Source organism: Sceloporus undulatus, chromosome 6 (genome assembly GCF_019175285.1).
Source record: "Sceloporus undulatus isolate JIND9_A2432 ecotype Alabama chromosome 6, SceUnd_v1.1, whole genome shotgun sequence".
Classification (NCBI taxonomy): Eukaryota; Metazoa; Chordata; class Lepidosauria; order Squamata; family Phrynosomatidae; genus Sceloporus; species Sceloporus undulatus.
The window spans coordinates 73,992,632-74,015,776 of record NC_056527.1 but is presented as its reverse complement, the minus strand read 5'-3'; the positions used below and the strand labels follow the sequence as shown (position 1 = coordinate 74,015,776).

At 38.5% G+C, this 23,145-nt stretch overlaps 1 protein-coding gene across 3 annotated transcripts; it reads right to left on the bottom strand.

Moving 5' to 3' along the window:
* Positions 1-525: 525 nt before the first annotated feature.
* On the bottom strand, positions 526-23,139 carry SDHA (succinate dehydrogenase complex flavoprotein subunit A). Of its 3 annotated transcripts, XM_042475784.1 has the most exons (14): positions 23,021-23,123; positions 19,773-19,885; positions 17,403-17,492; positions 15,217-15,378; positions 14,335-14,478; positions 13,398-13,562; positions 11,858-12,006; positions 10,397-10,521; positions 5,809-5,977; positions 4,723-4,918; positions 4,321-4,492; positions 1,934-2,052; positions 829-1,022; positions 526-592 (listed from the first exon to the last, which is right to left on the bottom strand). In XM_042475784.1, exons 1-14 carry the CDS (start codon positions 23,103-23,105, stop codon positions 541-543), a joined length of 1,935 nt encoding a protein of 644 aa, XP_042331718.1. In that variant the 5' UTR covers positions 23,106-23,123; the 3' UTR covers positions 526-540. The 3 variants fall into 3 exon arrangements, with proteins under 3 accessions (XP_042331718.1, XP_042331719.1, XP_042331720.1); XM_042475785.1 differs by lacking the exon at positions 19,773-19,885 and having other exon boundaries at positions 23,021-23,139; XM_042475786.1 differs by lacking the exon at positions 19,773-19,885 and having other exon boundaries at positions 17,403-17,489; positions 23,021-23,115.
* Between the last annotated feature and the right edge of the window lie 6 nt (positions 23,140-23,145).

The following is a 23,145-nucleotide window of genomic DNA, read 5'->3' as shown; positions in this document are numbered from 1 at the left end:
AAATAGCATACCTCCAAAGAGACTCGAAGCAGCTTTATTTTGGCAGTCTGTAACAGGCCCCTGGTTATGTCAAATAATCCCCATCTGAGAAGTCAGGTTTTTCTTGTACCTTAGTATAGATTTTCTTTCTTTCTTCTTATTTTTTTAAATACATGCAATTCCTGGACTTTTAAAAGAATTAATTTTAAAATGTGTTGCAGAGAATCTTGGGATTATTAAGAAGCTAGGGCTCCTCAGTGAAGAGATCAGCAAGAGTGGACTACCTACTAAAAAGGCCCTTGCTCACTGTAATGTGACATGACTGTAAGCTCAAATGGGCCACCAATGAGACAAAGAGGACCATCTCATGTCCCTCTTGAACAGAGTATACATCTTTAAACATCCTGCAAAAACTGTGGCATGTAAGGTAAAGTGGATAGTGTTCCTGAAAGTTGAAAGATTGAAAATGTATGCTTGATATTTGCCAAATGGATACTTTGAAATGTCCTATACTGTACACTAGTTGATGACCTTGATACATTTTTCTACAAATACTGTATATTATCTTATTTGCTTTAGAATCAAAGCTGATACTAAAAGTATTTGCTTAGTTATTATTATTATTATTATTAACCTTTATTTATAAAGCGCTGTAAGTTTACACAGCGCTGTACATCAATTTTTTTTTAGTCAGACGGTTCCCTGCCCTCAGGCTTACAATCTAAAAGACACGACACAAAAGGAGAAGGGAGTGGTGGTGGGGAATAGGATCAGGTCCAGCAGATCTTTTCCACCTCCGAGGCCTGGACCAAGGCAGCTGGACTGGAGGAAGGGCTTGGCTTCTTGATGGACACAAAGCCTTTTACTACCAAGTTTTTAAACATTTGTAAAAATGCTACAGCACAGCATAGTAATCTACATCTAGATGTACCTCTGTCAAATGTCTTCAGGTCATCCATACTGCTATAAAGGCTGGAAATTTTCTCACAACCTTCCTGTAAGACAGGCCCTGTGCGAAATACTGCAGCATGGCTCTGCATTGTCTATAAAAATAGCAACATCAAGGAACACACTTTTTCAGTTTCAAGAACAGTTAAGAAAATAACTTTTGTTAGATATTTGCACCACAGTTTAACTTCCTACAGTTTTCAAAATACTTACAGTGACTTGTATTATAATATCTCTGAAAACAGGCAAATAAAACTTAACCATTCCATAAGTACATAATCATGTTGACAACACAACCTTCTGCAGAATATTTCTGTTCTCTAAAATGGTCTGAAAATGCCAAATTAGTGTTTCTGAGTGTCAGTTTTCACAACATTTATACCAGTTGAATTATGTGGCTGCTACTATATACCATCAGAGTCTCTATAAGACTCTGTACAGGATACAAATCTTTCTCTAATACACACTGAAAATCTCTAGTCACCAAACCACTAAAATAAGAAGTGTGAGAGAGTATTGTTAAGGCTCTGTACAACAAATTAAATTTCTCTTGAACAATACATTACCCCTTCAGTCCTCAGGGAGATACACATAGAAGTAGCTTATATTTGCAGAGAAATACCACACTTGCATCCTGCAATTTTTCCAAGGAGCATCACTCTTGCAACCCTTTGAGCTAGATTAAGATGACTGACAAGGAAGGGTAGAGAGGAAATTTTGAGCCCTACTGTGATTCAGTGGCTAGTTTGCTGGATTTTGATTCCAGTGTGACTCCCTGCTATCATATTCAAACCCAACAATCTAGCCACTAAATCACAGTAGGATTCAGCCATTTGCCATAATTCAGGTTACAGATTAAACTTTAACCAGAGTAATCTTTTTGGAAGGAAAAAGTAAATGTTGGAAGTTTAGAAATGAAAGTTTTAAGTGAATACATTAATCATTTGCTCTTTGTTCACAATACATTTTATTACAACCTTCTCTCAAATAAAAGAATATTTCTTACTTTTTGCATATTAAGCCTGAGTTCTGATGTTCTGATGCTTCCATTGGCAAAGCGCAATTTGTCCAAATTTGCTACAGATTCTTCACCTGCATTTGGTTTAATTGATGGAACTGACTCCCCTAATCAGAGTAAACAGAAGTATTGTTTAACTGTATATAAACCTGCAAAAATTAGTTCATAATTATTATTGGTGTTGACATTTATTAGGTATCTTCTTCTTTAAAAAGTCTCAGGGGGGTCTTAAAACTATTAAAATATTCAAAACATAAAACGACAACATATCTGTAACATAAAACTATAACTCCCTTCTTCTCTATTGTGTGCCTATAACAAGGCATTATTCAACTGACATAGTTTAGAGCAGTGGCAGGCAAGAACAGGAGGTCTAGGAACAAAATTTCTGCTCCTGGGACCCCCCTCCAGGAGCCATTTGGACTTTCAAAAAGGCAAGACAAAACAGAACAAAAAAACAACAATAAACCAAAAACAAACCTCAAACATCTAGAAGTCCACTTCTGAGTTTTTTTAAAAATGAAATTTTTAAACCTTAAATAAAACAGAGAGGGCTCTGCAACCTATTTATAATATGAACCACCTTCATATTAGGCTTCAAGGAATAATAATTCACCTTGGGAGGGAGCAAGAAAAAAGGCAGCCTGGGGAGAATCTGTCAGCCACATGCAGCCCCATGGTTACATGGACCGCTGGTTTACAGAGACACAGAAAAAGGAACTAGCACTCATCATCAAGTCTTGTAAACTTGTAAAACAAGTTATTTCTCCCATCAGTTTGGGGGGAATCTGGTTGAAACCCAGTATTTTCAAGTCACCAAATGAGCCCCATTTCTAAGTCTGCAGGCTCTTTCTCCCCATTAGACCTCAAGACAATGTGCATATCACATGAATTAAAAATAAAGAGTTCCTCTCCACTTTTTGTAATATTTCCCCTCATAAAAACACCTAATTATGTCAAACGTCTGCACACTATTTCCTTTTTTTGTTGGCCTAATATCACAATATGGATTTTGGAATACAGAAAAATGTTTCACAGACATTAGATTATATAATCATTCTATGCCATTATTTTCCCATCTACATTGGCTGTTGGTCCATTTCCAAAAGCCTGATTTAACGTGCTAATTTGAGCCTTTAAGGTCCAGACAACATGGAAACAGATTAGGAATGCTTCTTCTCATATCGCCCTACCCATACACAAAGGGCATCACCTAAAGTTCCCATATGCTTCAGATTAGGTGAAGTGGGTTGCTAAAAGAAAGGATCTTTTCAGTGGTATAGCTTTGTCTATTTAATGTCCTCCCTAGAGAGGCTTAACTGGTATCTACATATACTTTTTTCAGCACCAGGTGAAGGACATTCTATTTCCCCAGACATTGTAAGAATTCCAATTTAGGGTTCTAGGTTGTAACACCCTTCCATTTTGCTGCTTGTTTCACTTTAGCTGTGTGTGCACTAGTGCTTATTCATTGCTGCTTTTATCTTCACTCTATTACATATTGTCTCTAGTTTGCTTTAGTGCTCTTAGTTTGTTTTTAATGTCTTGTATGTCACCCAGAGAACTTTGATTATAGAGATGTCTAAAAATATCAATAAATATATTCTTCCTACAAAACGATTTCAGGTTTTACCACAAATGGGCACACTTATAGAGTTGCACAAGCTGATTTCAGTACATTGAAACCAGAAAAATTACAATTATTTGCTCTAGTTGTTGACTACAGATGAACATCCACACTCACTTTAAACTATTCCGGCTTGTACTTTCTTGATCTTACCCACTAAGCTAAACCTGAAGGGGTCTTAAACTATTCCTCATTTCTGTATTTATCATAAGCTATATAGATTGTTGAGAAGAGGCTATATGACTGCCCTCAATGCTTTTAATGCAGTTACTAGAGACTGGTGTAATGACTGAAATGTCAATATATGGCTGGTGAGATCGAAGTTGAAATTCAATCATGAAGCTAGGTAATCAATCAAAATCTCTCAGGCTAGCATACTCCACAGGAGTATTAGGAGGATAAAATGGGAGGAGAACAATATACTTATGCTCCTATGTACACATGCTTCTATCTTTTTCTAGAAGAAAAGGTGGAATACAAATATTGTTTCCGTTCTCATTGATAATTAATAATGATAGTACTGTAATTCTGATAGTTATAATGGGTAAGAGATACTGTTGAAACTATGTAATTCTCACAGGCTCTGGTCAGTACATTACATCAGGTTGTACACTTGCATTATGCCTTCATCATCTTTAGACACAAGCTGTTTCCTGGGAATGTAATCAAGTATTTGCAATTTCGAAGTTGAAGTGTGTCAACCCTACATAAGAAATGCAATATGAATAAAAAACAAGAGAAGACTTACCAGGTTTGCAGGATTCTGCAATGCTAAGAGCGCATGCACGACCAAAGACTACCAAGTCCAAGAGAGAGTTTGCTCCAAGACGGTTAGCACCATGAACAGAGGCAGAGGCTGCTTCACCACAAGCATACAAACCAGGTACTATTTGATCTTTGCCATTCACATGTGTAATCACCTGCCATTGAAAATAACAAACACAAGCATGGCACAGTTTCTTTACTGCAGTAAAAACAACAACCCTGTTTTCCAGCACTAAAAAAGGGGATAATGATGGCAGGGGGAAGTGATGGGGTGAGGGAAAGAAAACTGAGGGTGGATTTATCACCAGATTAGCCAAAAGAAACAAAGCCACAGTGGTCCATTAATATAGATCCTCCCTGAATATAACTATTTATGAAAAATTACCTGCCCTTTGTAGTTTGTAGGGATACCTCCCATATTGTAATGTACAGTAGGCAGAACAGGAATAGGTTCTTTGGTGACATCCACACCAGCAAATATCATAGCAGTTTCTGAAATCCCAGGAAGACGTGTTGCTAGCTGCTGAGGTGGCAAATGGTGCAACTGCAAGTACACATGGTCTTTCTCAGGTCCACATCCTCTGTTATTAAAAATAAATAAATAAATGTTGCTATAGCTTATTCATAATTCAGCCTGGATGCAATCATGTTAATTAACAACTAACCTATCTGGAAAAACCAGTAGTCACAACAACATGAATTTGTTGAACATCTCCCTGATGTCTAACAGTTTCTAAAGTTTAAAAACATGCATATCATTCTTAAGGATTAGAATTAAAATCAAGATTAAGCTGCAGAAGCATGGGCCTGTATACATGCCTTTTTTTCTTCCTTCACATACATCCCTGCTTTGGTGTATACATCCACACAATATTCTTTGTGTAGCAAAGGATGAATTGTCTTACTAAAAGGATATGTTTAAGATACATTTGATCATCTAACATTGTCTACAAATATGAATTTCTAGACATGACTCTCTCGCATATAACTATGTATATCTACAGGCCAGTCATGATCCATTCTACAAATATTCTCAGGAAAATCATATCAGGGTGAGATCCTGATGAAGCTGACAGAACCTAACATTCCATGGCTGTATTTATGTGTAGATCATATAAATACTCACCTTGGCAGGAGTAGAGGTATTGGCTTTTCAGTACATCCCACAGCCCATCAATGGCCATTCTGGCTGTGGAAGACAAGGTTATGCCAGGAAGGGCCAGTAAGCCAGCCCACTATACTCTGATCAAACAGGAAATACCTTGGCTAAAAGGGTACCGGATACCTTATTAAACAATCCTGTTTAGGTGGCCTAAACAGCAGTTGTGTCAGCATAATGCCTCTATAGGACCATGGCACTGTTCTTTAAAATACATCAGTCTTTCCAATTTAAGAAATTGAGAAACCCAGGCACCACATCTATAATTACATTCACAGAAGTGGCAATTACTATATATACAACCAGGCTTACCTTCCTTCACGGATCTCAATAGTCATGGAGCGAGACACAACATCCCTTGAAGCAAGATCTTTGGCAACTGGCGCATATCTCTCCATAAACCTTTCACCTTCACTGTTGATTAGGATGCCTCCTTCACCACGACAGCCCTCAGTAATAAGGCAACCAGCTCCATAGATCCCTGCAAAACCAGAGGTCACCTTGTTAATTTTTTTTACATTTGACACATGATCAGCTTCTCTGGGCACTCTTCCAGTTCTGGAAAGATGTTGTGTTATACATATTTGGCCTCCACACAGCCTTTTCTTAATCCTGAAGTTAATCACCTTTTCTTTTCTCTTTCATACATACACACACACACACACACACACACACACACACAATTTAGGAATTTAATGCATGAATCTGATAAAGCCAGTACTAGCCCAGAGAAGGGTATCCTGTAATTTCTGCCAGTCCTTAAGGTACTACAAGATAGTGCTACAGCAGATGAACAAATCTGAGACATTTTTTGCTAGGCCCAGAAGGACCAGTAATTGGCAAAGGCAGAGAGTTCAATCCTGAGATGCTGCAATTATTGTGAATTACATTCCCAAGACAGCTTCCCATTTGTTTAGGTGCACAGTACATAAACCAGCTTCCAAGATAGTGGTAAATTATATAGCTAATATGGCAATTATTTCTCATAGTTATGATCTCAACAACATATAAATGCCACATCTGCATGATATAATCTCATAGCAGTAATGCAGAAGAGAAATGAACCACTGAAAGCAGAGCATATAAAAACCTTATTCTCCAAGAACCCTAAGGAAATAGACCAAGTCTACAAAAACTTATCCTACAATGTCTTCTACACAGTTAGTCTCAAAGGTGCCACAAGATACAATTCTCCAATATTCAGATTATCATTTTAATGTATGCATTTCTTGTCAACTGGAATCTTCCCCAACACAGTAACTCCCTAAAGCTGTATGCTTGAAAAGTGTGTGTGCCACAGAGATAATTACTCATCATATAAGCACCCAGCCATGCTCCAAGGCAGTGATTCCCAAAGTACGTAGCACATCCCCCTGGAGCAGAGGAAAGAACCAGGGGGACAGTGAGGGAAAATGGGACGGTGGTGGCATACAGTCAAAGCAGACCCATTGAATCACATAAACAAGCCTTGACTTAACTAGTTTTACTGTTTTAGTGGGCCAGCTTTAGTTGCAACTTAAAGGGGCTGTCTTCTCAATGTTTTGCTTTTCATTATGGGTAGGAATTCACAGCCCTGGGAAACTTCCAGAGTAGAGATTGCTTTTTATTTGCTACAATCATAAAGTTCATTAATTGTAAAAGCAGTATAAATCGAACTACTGTATATCAAATATGAAATTATTTGTCTTCAAGAGATCATATGAGAAAAAGAGACTGTAAACTTTGGCAGAATGGAAATATTGGTCTAGAAGATGGTTTTGCAAATAAGAACAACAAGAAATGGAGTAGTTGTTTACATAAATCAACCATTACAAGCTAAACTGTTATTTGAAATAGGACAAGGTAGATGTTTAATTGTAGAAACCAAATGGAATGGTAAGATAATGTAGTTAAAGGACATTGGATCTACAAACCTGATTTGCACTTATGATTGGCATGTCAATCCAAATAAAGATAAATGTTCCAGTAAAGGAATTTATTAATTATGCTGCTGTTTTCCCACAATGAGACCCAAGGCAGCTCTCAAATGTAAAAGAATTAAAACCCACCAGGACACCTTAAAATCAATTAAAATATTCACAACTAAAACATTATGTAGTTAAATAAAAACATAGAAAAAGTTAAAAAATAAATAACACACACACACCAATTAAAAAAGACTCCCTGGTACAGCTATATATTATAAGCCTACTTAATCAAGAAGGTTGTTGTAAGTAAGTGAAACAAAAATAGGGAGAGGGCCTGCATAGCTTCTCATGGAAGTGAGTTCCAGAGAGTGGGAGCAGCCACTGAGAAGGCTCTCTTTTGTTTCCTCATCAAATGAGCTTGTGATGGTGGAGGGACTGAGAGAAAACCTTCCCCTTAAGTTGCCAGTGAAGCTGTCTCAACAAGGGAATTATATGCTCCCTATAATTGGTCCCATTCAGCATTCTGCTCACTGCATTTTAAACCCACTGAAGTTTCCAAATAACTTCCAAAGGCAGCTCCATGCAGAGTGCATTACAGTAGTCCAAACAAGATGTTATTAAGGAATATGTTACCACAGCCAGATCTGACGTTTAAAGGACCAGGCACAACGTGTACACTAGTTTTAGCTGTGCAAATGCACTTCTGGCCACTGCTGAAACCGGAACATCCAGGCTGTGAGCCTGAGATTTCAGGTGGAATCTAAATCTATCTAGCACAGGCAGAATCTCTATTCCCTGATCTGTCTTTTGACTGATGAGACAGGAAAGGAAAAAGAAATCTGTGACATAGGTTAGGAAAGGGTATTAATATGCAATGGATAATTTGCTCCTTGATTCAGGTGAATAGTAATAAAACAAAATTGTTGACTAAAAACATGTCCTCAGAAAAGAAAAATGAAACATGGGAAAACAGTACATTTATCCCTTTGGTAAAGAATCATAGTAATAAAAGCAAACGTTTTGCCAAGGCTTTTATTTTTCTTTAAAATAATCCCCTTTATAAGAAACAGAATACATTTTCACAGGATTGTAGAATCATAGATAAGCACCATTCAGCCAAACCTCCTGCCAAGCAGGGATATGCAATCAAAGCCTGCTTTTGTGCAATTGCAGAGAGAAATCTTCAGATCTGTTGGCAAGCTAGGAAACCCGGAGAAATACTTAAAACAATGCATGAGGCTAAAGGAAGGGATGTATCGGGAGTTCCTAACTTCAAATTGTATTACAAGCCTGCTGTTTTGTATGGTTGAAGGAATAGCTATTGATTAGAGATCAGAGATGTAAGACTTGAAGGTCACTATTTAATATTTAGGTTGCATGGCTATATTTGGTATGACAAAGTTAAGGTACACACTGAATTAAATAATCAATGTATTAGAAAGATTCTTTTACAAATTTGCCACCTCACCACAGGAAGCTTTATTTTTAAAGGAAAGAGTGGATTACAGATTGGAAATTTTATACTGGAATTTTATAAAGAGCTTCTGTACTTTGAACAAGACAGCTGGAAGTTTAAATCAAGAGGGATGCTTCTGAAGGAAGGCAAAGATCTTAGTTGGTTTGCTTATATGCATCTTAAGGATAGGTTTACTCAAGATAAGAGAAATCCAGTAACAGAGATAGGAGAAAATGAATTTTGTTTAGAGTTGTGTAAAGATGATGAACATGTAATTCATAAAGTGTACAAATGCCTATAGTTTTTTGTGGGTTTTTCGGGCTATGTGGCCATGTTCTAGCAGAGTTTCTTCCTGACTTTTCGCCAGCATCTGTGGCTAGCATCTTCAGAGAATGTTTGCCCCAAAAAACTATGGATGCTGGCCACGAAAGCCTTCGACTTCACAATGTATAAATGCCTTTAGAAATTAGAGACAGAAGATGAACATGAAAAAGAGTGCACAATAAGGTGAGCCCTTATGTATGGGGAAAAAATGTGGCCTAAAGATATGTTGGGGAAGTCAAGAGGTCCTTCTTTCATACATGGTGGTCTTGTAAGAAGGCAGGAAATTGTTGGTTTAAGATTTATGTTAAATTTTAAAAATTCAAATGTAGACTTTGTAATTTCACCAGAAATGTTTATGTTGGACATTATTATCAGCAAAAGATTATTGTTTGCACAAACCTGGAAATGGACTGAAGCACCGAAGACAGAAAAATGGATTAAGGCAGCTGAGTTTAGCCAAAATAGCCATGTTAACACATGTTTTTAAAGGATAAACCAATCAAAGTTGTTGTTTTTTTAAAAAAAGATAGGAAACTCTCACAGACTTTTTGAGTAACAAGAAATCTAATGATGTAATAACCTGTGGTTATGGTTATTATTAATTCTAATAGGAATATTTAGTTGGGTCTGTAATGGTAGAATAATGTGTTTTTTCTGTATTTTTATTTTCATTACAGTTAAAATGGGTCTGCGATCAGAGCCCAACTGTGTTTTAGTTATATGTTTTCCGCCCTTCATTTTTTTTCTCCTTTTCTTTTTCTTGCCTCTGTCTTATTTTGTGTGTGTATTTTCTTAATGTACTGTAAATCATTTTTATTTTGTTGTACATTAAATTGTTAGTGTTAAAAATAAATAAATAGCAAAAAAGAACTAAAACTATAAAGATCAAATTCTTTTAAACTATAATTTATAAACTTTTGCAACCAATAGGTAGGTAATTTGTTGAACCTAAAGCTGTTATGCTGAAAATAAAACACAACATTTACTTCATCTAAAATATTTCTATTTTGAGTAGAGCAGTCAAATGACTAGTTTTGAGCTTTTTTTACATTTAAACTCTTTGGTGTTGACAGATCAATGAAATATTATTTTTAGCAATATAATTTGGGTATTTTATCTGTGTTTCTTTGAAAAGAATTCAAATAGAAGAAATAATTAAAACTGTCCACATATTAATAATTTGTTATGTGTAACACTTCAGGAAAATTGTTACCTGTGGGATGGAACTGCACAAATTCCAAATCCTGACAAGGCAGACCTGCCCGGGTGACCATAGCATTCCCATCTCCAGTACAAGTGTGAGCAGATGTACAGCTGAAGTACGTGCGCCCATATCCTCTAGAAAACAATTCAGAATTAGAACCTGCTCTGTACAATTCCCAAAGATTTCATGAAAAATAATCATCCCAGTCTATGTGGCTCAATGACACAAAATATCTTCCCTGAGATTATAATATTTCATAAATAATTAGTTCAGAGCACTGAGTTATATCATTTAGTAATAGTTCGTAGTGATTTTTTTATTGCAGAATAGGCCTCAAACAGATGGGCAGGAAATTGTGGCTTGTGGCTGCTTTGGGCGTGCAGACAATGCATTTCCCCAGAGTGGCCAGAAGCTGCACGGAAAGTGCACACATCTGGAAGAAGCCGGCCAAAAAGAAATAGCAAAAAGCTGCTCCTTGCTGGTGGCCCCTGGAGAGTCGTGATAGCAGCTGACTTCGGGACCATGGCATCAGGTCACCACAATCAAGCATCAATCAAGGTCCAACTGGCACAGGAGTGGCCAGAGGCCACTACAAGCTGCCAGTCTGCATGGCTCCACAGACATCCCAAAACCACACTGAGCACTTAACTTGGCTCATCAATTTCCTTGTAAAGAATCTGCCAAGGAGAGCTTGTTTGGAAGTGAGACCGCTGACCCTCCCTCTCAAAAAAATAGCTAGAAGTTGTGACGATTCTGGTAAACAAAGGGGTAAATCAAGAACAGAGATATGTTACAAGGAAAATACAAAGTTGTATTTTCTCCAAAATCTTGTATCTCTTTCAGTGATTTTAACATTTTTAAAGGAAAAGTCAGGCAAAATAAATCTTTCATGTGTTGTAATGTAATAACATATGCATAACATCCAGTAAGAAAGTTTAAACTCTTCGTTGGGTCCAGATATAGTAATATTTAGATCAGGCCCACTGAAATCAATGGATTTTCAGTTATTGATGTCTAGTCCTACAGATTTCACTAAGCCTAGCTAAACCTCTGACTTTAACATCAAAATAGTGTTTTAAAATTGTGTAATTGAGTGAGAGAATTAGAGTTTGGGAGATTCTCAATGAGTATTGGGTCAGAACCATTTCACACTGAGGACTACCTTGAAAAGTGTTGGACTAGAATACTGTATACAGAAAAATAAAAATTAGACTGGATGGTGCAATATACAGTCCGCCCTACCCTTATGCGGGGGATCCGTTCCAGACCCCCCTCCCTCGCGCATAAAGGAAAAAACGGGGAGCGTGCACCATTGTTTTCTTCTGGTGTGGCTTCCAGCATAAAACGCACCCATGTATAACGCGGGTGCACTGTACTGTTCCTTCCACTTCTCTGTCTAAGGCCACAATAAGAACAAGCAAGTACAGGTGATACATTAAAATTGCATCAACATGATTATTAGCATATTACCCAGTGGCGATAACTGTATTTTTTGCTCTTAAACGATGGATGGTGCCATCTTCTATACAAAGTGCAATAACACCACGGCATTCTCCATTTTCCATAAGAAGGTCAAGGACAAAATATTCCACAAAGTAACTAGTGTCATATCTAAGAGACTAGAGGTAGTGAGAGAAGAAAAAATATCTATTTGTTAAAGGGCATAGGGAGCAATGTTCATTTTGTTACATAGTTAGAAAATGATTTATTAGCCTTAGCCTATAAAGTGAGCTTTGCAAATGTTCTATTCTTTGCAAAGAGTTTACCTGTTTTAGACACTTTAGAAAGTTTCCCCCCCTAAACCTATGAGAATATAAAACATTAGTTTTTGCTTTCTGTAAAAGAAGAATTGAAAAAACTTTCATCTTTGTTTGCAATTTGTGTGTATGTATTATCAACATTAAGATAAATCCTGAAACTTTGTTTTCAATGTGAAAACATTTTAAATATGTACGTACACGTATATAAATATGTATATGTTAAATATGTTTGTACAACTCCTACATGTCAGAGTTGAGAAAGAAGCTTGCTCTAAACACTGGAGTTCCATGGCTACTAGTCAGAGTTAAAGACACTAGGCTAGATGAACAAATGGCCTGACTTAGCAGATTCCTATGAGAGCTTGAGCATTCATGTGGGAAAGCAAAAAAGTGCTTGTTGTTTAAAACAAAAATATATTGAGGACGGGAGGTTGGAGGTAGAGGGTGGCTAGAAGGGTTGATATTCTCCTGTAGCCGTCAGTATATGTCACACTTCTGTGGACTTTTTTTTGTGCAGGGGAGGAGGAATGATATTTACTATAACTCTATGTACTAAAAAATTCCATTTGTCCTAGAAAAATAGTGCCGGAAGAGACCACAAGGGCTATCCAGTCCAATCCCCTGCCATGCAAGAATACACAATCAAAACATTTTGACAGATGGCCATCTAGCCTCTGTTTAAAAACCTCCAAACATGTAGACTCCACTACATTCCAAATTTGATAAGCATGGCCCCTATTCCTTCACCCAAGACATTGTTTCTCTCTCCTAAATTAATATAATAAATCTCTGTAATATAACAGATCTCTTAAGAACAACCCCAAAATAGCACATGGGATTGTATTATCAATGATGTTCAGACAGTAGGTGGTTGATGTCCATAATGGCACACATTCTTCTAAGAGTGTATGGTGGATACAACATTGGCTAATTTTGGAAAGATTTAGTGTGTCCCCTAGTTCAGCCATGAAACTCACAGGTAGACCAAGGGCCAGTCACTGCTGAGTTTTAGCGGTTCACAACACAGTAAAGAAGCAACTGTAAGAATACAGAATATATGAATGATTTTGCATCCATAAGTGTATCATCTGCACACTCCTGTTTGTTTTATCTGCCAGTGAAAGGCAGTGTCAGCAGAAAGTTTTGTAAGGTCAGTTATTGACAAAATACTACAAGCAACACATCAGTCAACATTAATGTTAAACATTTATACAATGAGTGTCATCTCTATCTGCCCAATGATTTCTTACCTGCCCATAAAGGGTGTGCAGCAATGAATGGCCCGTCCGGTCAGCTACACAGCAGCAGCGATGAGCCTGTCCCCCTTTCCCAAACTTAAGACTCTGTCCCCCAAAGGCACGCTGGTAGATCTTCCCATCCTCTGTCCGGCTAAATGGCATACCGTAATTCTCCAACTAAGGAATCCAAGAAGAGATTATTATTAACGGTGAATATGAAAACAAGGAAATGCTAGCAAGCAACTCTTTACTCTTTTAAAATTCATATGAAAACTTTACTTCAGAAATCACAAATAAAAGCTAACTCAGAGATGAAGCAGAAGGGCCAAATGGAGTGACCAGACCCTACAGTCCCAAAGCTGGATGCTGCCATGGCCCAAACAGGCCACTAGTAGGAGTGGCTTTTTGCCACTCCTATTTCCAGTAGCTCAGAGTGGCTTCACATACACACATGAAGAATACTGAATTTTTCATTGAGAAAATTTTGCTTACTTGTCTTGACTCTGTAAACTTTCCAAACTATTTGCAGAGAAGTTTCAGAAATGTTGAAACTAGGTGGCAATGTTTTTCTGGTTTTTTTAAATGGAAAAAGTGGATATGAGCACACATTACAAACTAAAAGTGGCTGTGTTACTTTAGGACCATCTGCTGTATTTGGCTTGTCTATTTTGGGCCTAAGACTTCATAGTAGTTCAGCTTTAGGAGCTTCTAGGGCCCGAAGCAGATGGGCCAAATAAAGTGGCTTCTGGCCACTTCGGGGGCATGGTATTTATATGACCCTCAAAGTGGGCAGAAGCTGCTTTGAGCTGCAGGAAAAAGGGAGTGGCAAAAAGCAAGTTTATCAACTAGTTGGTTTTGCACATAGTCCCAATAGGTTTATATTAACTCATATAGCAATCCTTCATGAATTTTATTCAACAAATCCCATTTAATGTATTGTCATTCCTACCTCAATAACTGAAGCAGGGGCTTGCTCAGTCATGTAATGAATTGCATCCTGGTCACCTAGCCAATCAGAGCCTTTCACAGTATCATAGAAGTGCCATCTCCAGTTATCTTCTTCCATGTTCCCCAAAGCAGCATTGATTCCTCCCTGAAAATGAAATGAACAAATGTATTTCTCTAAATAAAACATTTAATAATACATTGCATTAAATGTCTTTTCAATGCGGATAAAAGTGTGTTCAGTGGCAGAAATTCAATCTCAAATTGGAACACATCTAAAGATTTTTGGTGCCATGTCATTTTTTTTGCATTTGCTAATTATTTTTCTTAATATGGCAGTGTTTGATTGCAGCAGGCAATTTTTTTTCAACTGAAAAAAACTATACTGTCCCATAAAAATGTGATTTATAATACCAAACACATTACTAAAACTAGGTGCTTAGGATTTAATAATAGTGCTGAACCACACCAGAAATTTGAACTTTTTTTTTTGTTATCCATTTTTCCAATTATTGAAGTGTACTCAATGATTCTGTTTAAAACAATACAGAATCTATTAATGTGGCTTTACTTTCTTATAAAGCATAGTTCTTTCTAAGGTAGTGAACATCTTTCTAGATTTTTTTTACTTCACATTCAGGTTAAGTTCACATAACGGAATCCTCCATTGTACAAGGCTTCTTGAAAACTGTAACCTCAAAACACTTTTCTAATAAAGTACAAACCATATACAGTACACATGAAAATTTATGTCAGAGAATACTAATTTATGCTCAGAGACAAATGTTGTTAGCGTTGGTTCTATACAGTAACGTTAGTACACAACATCCTAGATAGTAGGCAGCCTGCTCCATGAATTATGGATTGAGCTCAAATGGTTTCTTACCTGTGCAGCAACAGTATGGGATCTGGTAGGAAACAATTTCGTAACACATGCTGTATTAAACCCAGCCTCAGATAAGCCAAATGCAGCTCGCAGACCTGCACCACCTGCACCCACAACAACTGCATCAAATTCATGATCCACTACAGGATACTGTGTTGAAATCTGAAAAAGAAATAAAAAATAACACCCATAACACTTGCAATGCCCTAAGAAATAAATGGCCATAGTAGGGTGGGGTAACTATGACTGGGGAGGAGCAAAGTACACTTTATGGGCTGCATGGAGTCCCAAATCCTTTTGGCAGATCCCAAAAACTACAGGCATTTTTTTTAAATGGGAGGGAAACAGTACTTGAAAAGTGCAAATAACTACTGGAGCAGTAATTGGCCCTGCAAACCCTCCACATCCAAATCTTTGTCTCAAAGCCTACAAACTGTCCAAAATTTGGCCAAAATCAAGGAAGGGAAGACCAGATGTAGACTGACAATCATGTCAAAAAAGGTAGCCAAAAATATGATGGTGTGATCTTTGAAGGTGACAAGTTTGGTTCCGTGCAGCTCTCAAGCACTGTCTGGGATGAAGGTAAACAAACTTAAGCTTAATCCAGACAAGACAGAGGTGCTCCTGATCAGCCAGAAAGCAGATCAGGGAATAGGGACTCAGCTTGTGTTGGATGGGGTTCCAATTCCCATAAAATCCCAGGTTCACAGCTTGGCTATATTCCTAGACTCGGATATAAGCCTGGATGCCCATGTTTCAGTGGTGGCCAGGAGTGAATTTGCACAGCTAAAACTGGTGCACATATTCCTTGAGCAGTCAGATCTAGCTATGATGACATATGTCTTGATTACATCCCATTTGGATTACTGAAATGCACTTTGTGGGGCTGCCTTTGAAAACTGTCTGAAAACTCTGGTGGCTCCAAAAAGCTGTACCCAGGTTGTTGATTGGGGCAGGTTATAGGGCTCATGTAAATCCCTTACTACAACAGCTCCAATGGCTGCTGATCCATTTCTGGGCAGAATTCAAAGCAGAGATTATGATCTTTAAAGCCCTACACAGCTTGGGTCCAGACTATTAAAAAAACTGTATCTTAATATATAAGTCTGCTTAAGCTCTAAGATCAACCAGGGATGACTTTATCTCAGCCCCACCGTCACAGCAGGCATACCTGGAAAGGACATGGGAAAGAGCCTTCTCGAGGATGCTAGCAACTTGTGGAACTCTCTCCCTCAAAGTGGTTAGCTGCCTCCTTGCTATCTTTCTGCCTGTAGATAAAATTTCTTTCTTTAAAGTGGCATTTGGTTTTTAATATGTTATGGCCGAACAAGCTTTCAATGGGGAAGGTGTTGTTTCTATTTTATTATGTTTTAAATGTGTTTGTAAAACTGCTTTTAATTTGCATTTTTAATTTGTGTTTTAATGAAAAATAGAAGTTTGATTTAACTTTTGCACTAGGAAAAAAAAAGAATGGGGCAATGACTGTCTTCAGTTCATTTTCTTGCAAAGATTGTCAATATCTTGTACCAGGGTCAAATCTTAAGTTTTGAGGAAGAGGAGTGAGCTATGTCACGAGTATCAAGCAATGATCTATTTGTACTGCCAATTATAATAAACTTCAGAGCTAAGTGGGAACCATTCAAGAAATATACATTTGTGATGATTTTTAAAATAAAGTCACACCAGTGAACTGGTGGAAGTCACTTGAATTTAGAGATGGTTGAAGTAATGAATTCACTTTTAACAGCAGTAGCTTCTTTTGCTGGCATTGAAAGAATATTTTGTTCTTTTGGAATCATTCATTTTAAAATCGTTTGGGAACCAATAAAGCAGGAAGGCTTGTTTTTTTTCTTTTCCAGAGTATGAAAAGACATGAAGAATGAGCTACAGGGGACAGTATTTTAAGCTTTTCATGTGTTGGCATTTTTTAAAATCCACCTCAGTCAACAAATGTGGATGTTTATTGGAAGGAGAAAAATAATGATTACCACAATAATAATAATTGTTAAAAATCCATGTTTGTTGACTGAGGTGGATGAAATACAGTAATGCAACTTTAAACTCTTAAATGCAGTTTTAAACTCTTACATCTAATGACTCTTATTGGCTTGCATTATATTTTTTTCACAAAACATCAAAAGATCAAACTAACATTTCAAACAAACGTTAGGCAAGTAAGAACTTACTGAATCAGAAACTTTAGCAGATACATTTTTCTTTCCATAAACTGTGAAGTGAAAGTTACGAGAGAAAGCTTGGCCAGCTGCAGCTCCCTGCTGAAGGATGAGAAAGACAATGTTAAGACGTCTCATGAAATAAGTGACTGAAAACCATTCCTTTCAATATTTGTTCTCATTCACTCAAGATTCAGGATTCAACATATGCGATTTCACGCTGTAATTAGAATTGGTCACCATTTTTCTGGCATAGCTCCTGCATCTTCTACAGCTGCATAACATGTAGAAATTTAACTTACAACTTTCCCCACAACTGCCACAGGAAAAAACAATTAAAGGAAGGAAGGAATAATGAGAAGAGGCAAAGACAGCCATATATTTACCTTCTGCTTCAACAAAAACCCAGAATGTTATTGCTTTAAACAACATCTAGATTGCCCAGATTGCATGCCTATATAATTGCTATCTTGACACTGGAAAATATGGATTTATTACTAGGTATCTCCTAAGCTGATATAACATGAATAAAATGTACCTTTAACACACAGAATTCCTTTGATCTGAAGTTATATTACACAGACAAGGTATGTTATTATATATCACTGTGCTATTACGTGTCATTGTGTATTTTCAGAGTTAACCTAAGTTTAGTTTGTTCATATAAACTTTACAGTTAACATAACCTTTCTTTCTTTTATTGCTTGACATAACTGACATGAATACAGTACAATTAAAGCAAACTACTGTATTCCAAACATTTTAATTGATTTCTGGAAAACAAATCAGTATCCAGTTGTTGTTATGTATTATCAAGTAGGCTTTGATTTATAGTGATATAAGCAAAGATATACTTCCAAGAAATCCTGTTATTAAGGCCTGCTAAGGTCTTGTAAACTTAGGCCCGTTGCTTCCTTTAATTAGGCAGTGCATCAGTAATGCAGTGGATTACAGCTGACCTAAACTGACTTCCTTCTTGTAACAAGGCCACTGGACAGTCTAAACTATTTATACTTTAGACTAGAAAGAAGGCAGGGACAGGGTCTTATGATTTCAAGCACATGAATTTATATTTGCTAGGACACTTGGTATTCCGATGAGTTTCTAGTTGATTTTAAGCTCTGTTCTTCAGAGGCTACAGTTATTACTCGTCACTTCCCTTCAACAAGGAAAGAGCTATTTACTGTATATACTCATGTATAAGTCTAGAAATTTGAGTGAAAAAATTGACCCCAAAAACCTGGGTCAACTTATTCACGTGTCAATACAAGTGCTCTATCTTAAGTCAAAATAGGAACCATCTCTTTTGAGTAGAGTAGCAAAAGGTAGGAGCTTATTCCTTCCCCGGACAACCTAAAAGAAACACCAACGTCCTCTATTCTTTCCACTGTGGTGCTGCTTCTGATCTTTTTGAATGCTTGGACAGGAAAATAGCAGCATTCTTTGGCATCATGTTCCTTTCCTTCATTCTTTACATCCTTTGTTGCGTACCCCGCTAAGTTTTACCCTCGACTTATACATAGGTCATATCAAAATTCATAATTATGGCCCCCAAACCTGCCCTCAACATATACATGAGGTCGACTTATAGTTGAGTATATACTGGAAGTCACTGATCAGAGGACTACTTTTCAAGCCTGGGACTCAATAACAGGCTTAAAAATGCTTCTTACTGGACCCTGAAGGATCATCACTCAACATAGTCTGCTACATCATATTCCTAATGTTCTTTCCTACTTTATAAGAAGGGCTCTTAACATATGAGCACCAGCAGATGATACAATCAATTTAATTGCTCAATTAAGTAGCAGCACCAAAGATGTTACAACTGAACTGTTCAATATAAACATTTCCAAGGCATTTTGCCTGCATATAAGGTTGCCAAGTTCAAAAACCAATCCCCAAAGAATCCATTGCTTTCTGCCTTTTTGTGCCCTTATTAACTATAATTTCTACTATTATACTGGGAACTTGCTTTTCCATAAACACTACAGCTCCTTCTAGGGCAAATTCAGGAGAGTTAAGTCACAGAACTGGTTCATTACATTACCACAAGATAACCTTGGTTGCAACTGTTGTCATAGGAAGTTACAAAGGCTTTAATAGGGGACAAGGGCTGCACTGCAAAATTAATGCAGTCAGGCACTACTTTAACTGCCATGATTCAATGCTATGGATTTTTGGAATTTGTATTTTTGAGAGGTATTTAGTCTTCTCCGTCAGAAAGCTCTGGTGCCACAACAAACTACAGTACAGGTTCCACAGAATGGGGCCATGACAGTAAAAGTGATGCCAAACTGCAGAGTGGCAGCAGCCAAGGACATTAGTTTTAGTGCTAAAGTACTAAGTACTACAGTTGAAAGGAGTGTTAGCAGTAATTACAGGATTTTCTGTAAGGTGAACAAGATTTAATGAACTTTGAGCTTTTTTGTCCTCCACCTCTTCCTCCTCCTCTGAGATTGCCATAAGGAGATCGGAGGCTTTCGCTTCCACTTCTAAATAAAAAGATAAAAATACTCTTAACAATGGTTAATTGACCCAAGCTGAATTCAAACACTGATTTATAAAGGTGGCATATTTCAACAAACCACAGTCAGTACTAAGTACATTTTAGAGTTTACATTCAATGCTAACTGGTGGTTAAAAATGGAAGCAAAATCAGCTGACCCTGGAATATTGCCAGAAGAGAGAAAGGCTCTTTCACTAACACTAAAGTAAGTTTAGTTTTATGGCTGAACGAGACTAATTATTACGATTAGTGTTTTTATACCACCCTCTACCCTTTTGACTACAAGCATTAGGACGGCCATATCTCTAATAGTATTTCAATATTTGGGGGGGGGGCCTTAATCAGAATGTGATTGCTCTTCAAGAGACATACTGGGGAATAAATGAGGATCTTATATATTTGAAACTTAAAAAAACAAAATAAAATAAAAATAGGGATATTTCCACTGGTCAGAAGAAGAAAAATACTGTGACATTGTTTATAACTCTACTTTTGGGCTCAGGATTGATTCAGGTTGATAATAATGGTAGATATGTGGTGGTTCAGATTGCCTTCCAAGGGGTTAAGGAGTCCTTGGTGGTGGGTCTCTATGCTTTGAGACAGTGAAGCAGTCTGTATGGAACTGATGGACAAACTGTTGACCTTGTCTTATAACAACTGGCAACTTATGGGAGATTGGCATGGGGTGGTATCTCCTGAAAAAGATAGAACCTCAGATAAAATCAGTACATAGAGAGAGCTTATAGCACCTTTGAGACTAACTGAAAGAAACAGATTGGCAGCATGAGCTTTCACAGACTTCAGTCTACTTCCTCAGATGCTTTTGGTGGCGTGGAAGCCAGACACAGACCTGTACCTTGGTATGTGAGGATGTCAGTTCAATTACATACTGTATATGTCTGTGCCTGACTTCCACTCCACCAGTGCATCGGAGGCCTGTTACAGACTGCCAAAATAAGCTGCTTCGGGTCTCTTTGGAGGTATGCTGTTTAAATGATGCATGCATCCTAAGAATCCGGAAGCTGCACCAAAGCGTACTCCAGTGCTTAGGAATGGAGTGTGGCTTTGGCGCAACCTCCGGACCTTAGGACCTATGCATGCATCATTTAAATAGCATCTGTACCTCCAAAGAGACTGAAGCAGCTTTATTTTGGCAGTCTGTAACAGGCCCACGAAGTCTACAAAAGCTCATGCTGCTAATTTGTCTTCAGTTAGTTTCAAAGGTGCTACAAGATCTCTCTATGTTCCGATTCTACAGAATGACATGGCTATATCTTTGAAAGAAAGACGCTGGCGGCCTGAGCTTCCGTTGACTCCCGGCTGTACCTGAGGAAGTACTCTGAAGTCTACAAAAGCTCAGGCTGGCAACGTCTTTCTTTCAGTGAGTCTCAAAGGTGCTACAGATCTCTCTATAATAATAATAATACCACCAAATGCATCTGAGGAAGTGACTGAGCCTATGAAAGCTCATGCTGCCAATTTCTTTATTTCATTGAGTCTCAAGGTGCTACAAGATCTCTCTTACGTGGAGTTGGTTGAGAAATGGGAGGCATAAAAATGGAGAGGTGAGGACTATTGCATTTTTCTGAAGGGCCAGAGATCCTTCACGAATGCAGCCTGAGGTTGCTTGAACTGTCAGACGTGATCAGAGTGTTGAAAGGCTTGGCCCCCAGGATGAGAAAAGGCTTACATAGGTCCAAAAACACACTGCAAAATAATCCCGTTTGAGATCGCTTTAACCACCCCGGCTCAATGCTAGAGACTCTTGGGAAGTGTAGTTTGGCAACTCCCTCCATAACTGTCATCTTCTGGCCTATGGGGAGTGACCAGGCAGACCCAGCTCCATCAGGCTAGCCTGCAAGAAGAGGCTCCTCCCTCAACTGTAATCTACTGGGTGCGAGGGGTGACCCGGCAGCCAGCTCCATCAGGGCTAGCCTAGAAGAAAAGAGCCCTCCTCCGGTCCATCTGCCTTGGTCCAGACCTCACGAGAGAGAAAGATGCTGGACCTGATCCCCCCACCATTCCCTTCTCCTTTTGTGTTGTGTCTTTTTAGATTGTAAGCCTGAGGGCAGGGAACCGTCTATTATCCCCTCTGTTGTAAACCGCTCTGATTCCCAGTGTGAGCGGCATAAATAAAATCCTATTATTATTTATTAAGGCATTTAGTGAGCTCTGTCAGAGAGAGCTCTGGTGCCACAATAACTACAATTCCAGGGTAGCACTGAGCCAGGGCAGCAAAGGGGTCTCCAATGGGATTACTTCTGAGTGTGCGTTTTGGACCCATACACCAAGCTTCTTTAGGGCTTGTATAGACAGGCCAAAATAATGCTGCTTCGGCTCACTTTGGAGGCAACGCTTATTGTTGCGGTGACTCCCAGCAAGCCTTGCCAGATTGACTAGTCTGCTCCATCCACTCCTGCCTTGCTTGACCTTCCTTATTAGTAGCTGGTCCGAAAGGTCACTTTAAATTTGAGAGTGGGTGGGTTTTTTAGGTTCAAGGTTTATATTATATTAATTAGTTGGTTATTTTAATGTATTCTAACGCTGTTTACCGTCATAGCCGCCTTTGATCCAACTGGAAAGCAGGATATAAATACATTTTGTTGTTATTATTTTATTATTAAAGTTGAGCCAGGTCTTTCTTTTTTGGGGGGGGGGGTGACTAAAATGTCTAGACCTATTACATGAGGATGTATAGCAGGAGGGCTGGGCTCCTGTTCCTTTGGGGAGGATGTTGGCATCCTTGCAACTGGGTTGTGTAAGTGGGATGGGTTAGCATACTTACATAAGGAAGATACCATGGTGCTACTCAAGGATTGCCTGAATGCCAAGGAGGAGGAGACATAATGCAGGGGAAGGAGAAGTGTTCAAGAGGGGCATCCACACTGGGAATATAATGCGGGTTGATAGCGCTTTAAGCAGGGCCAAGGCTCCATGCTATGGAATTCTGGGAATGGCCGTCTGGCCATTCCCAGAATTCCCTAGCATGGAGCCTTGGCCCTGCTTAAAGCGCTATCAACCCGCATATATTCCCATTCCAGACGCCAAACCAAGCCTTAACACCAGCCTCGCCCCCTCAGGCCTACAAAGAGCCCACACTCCTTCCCTCTCTATCGCTTACCGAGCGGAACAGAGGGACGTGGCGCAGCCTCTGCAGCACCGCCACCGCCATTTTGCAGCGCCGGTAGAAAGGACGACTGCGCCATGCGCGAGAGTGAGCTTGAAGGGCGTCCTGGCAGAACCGCG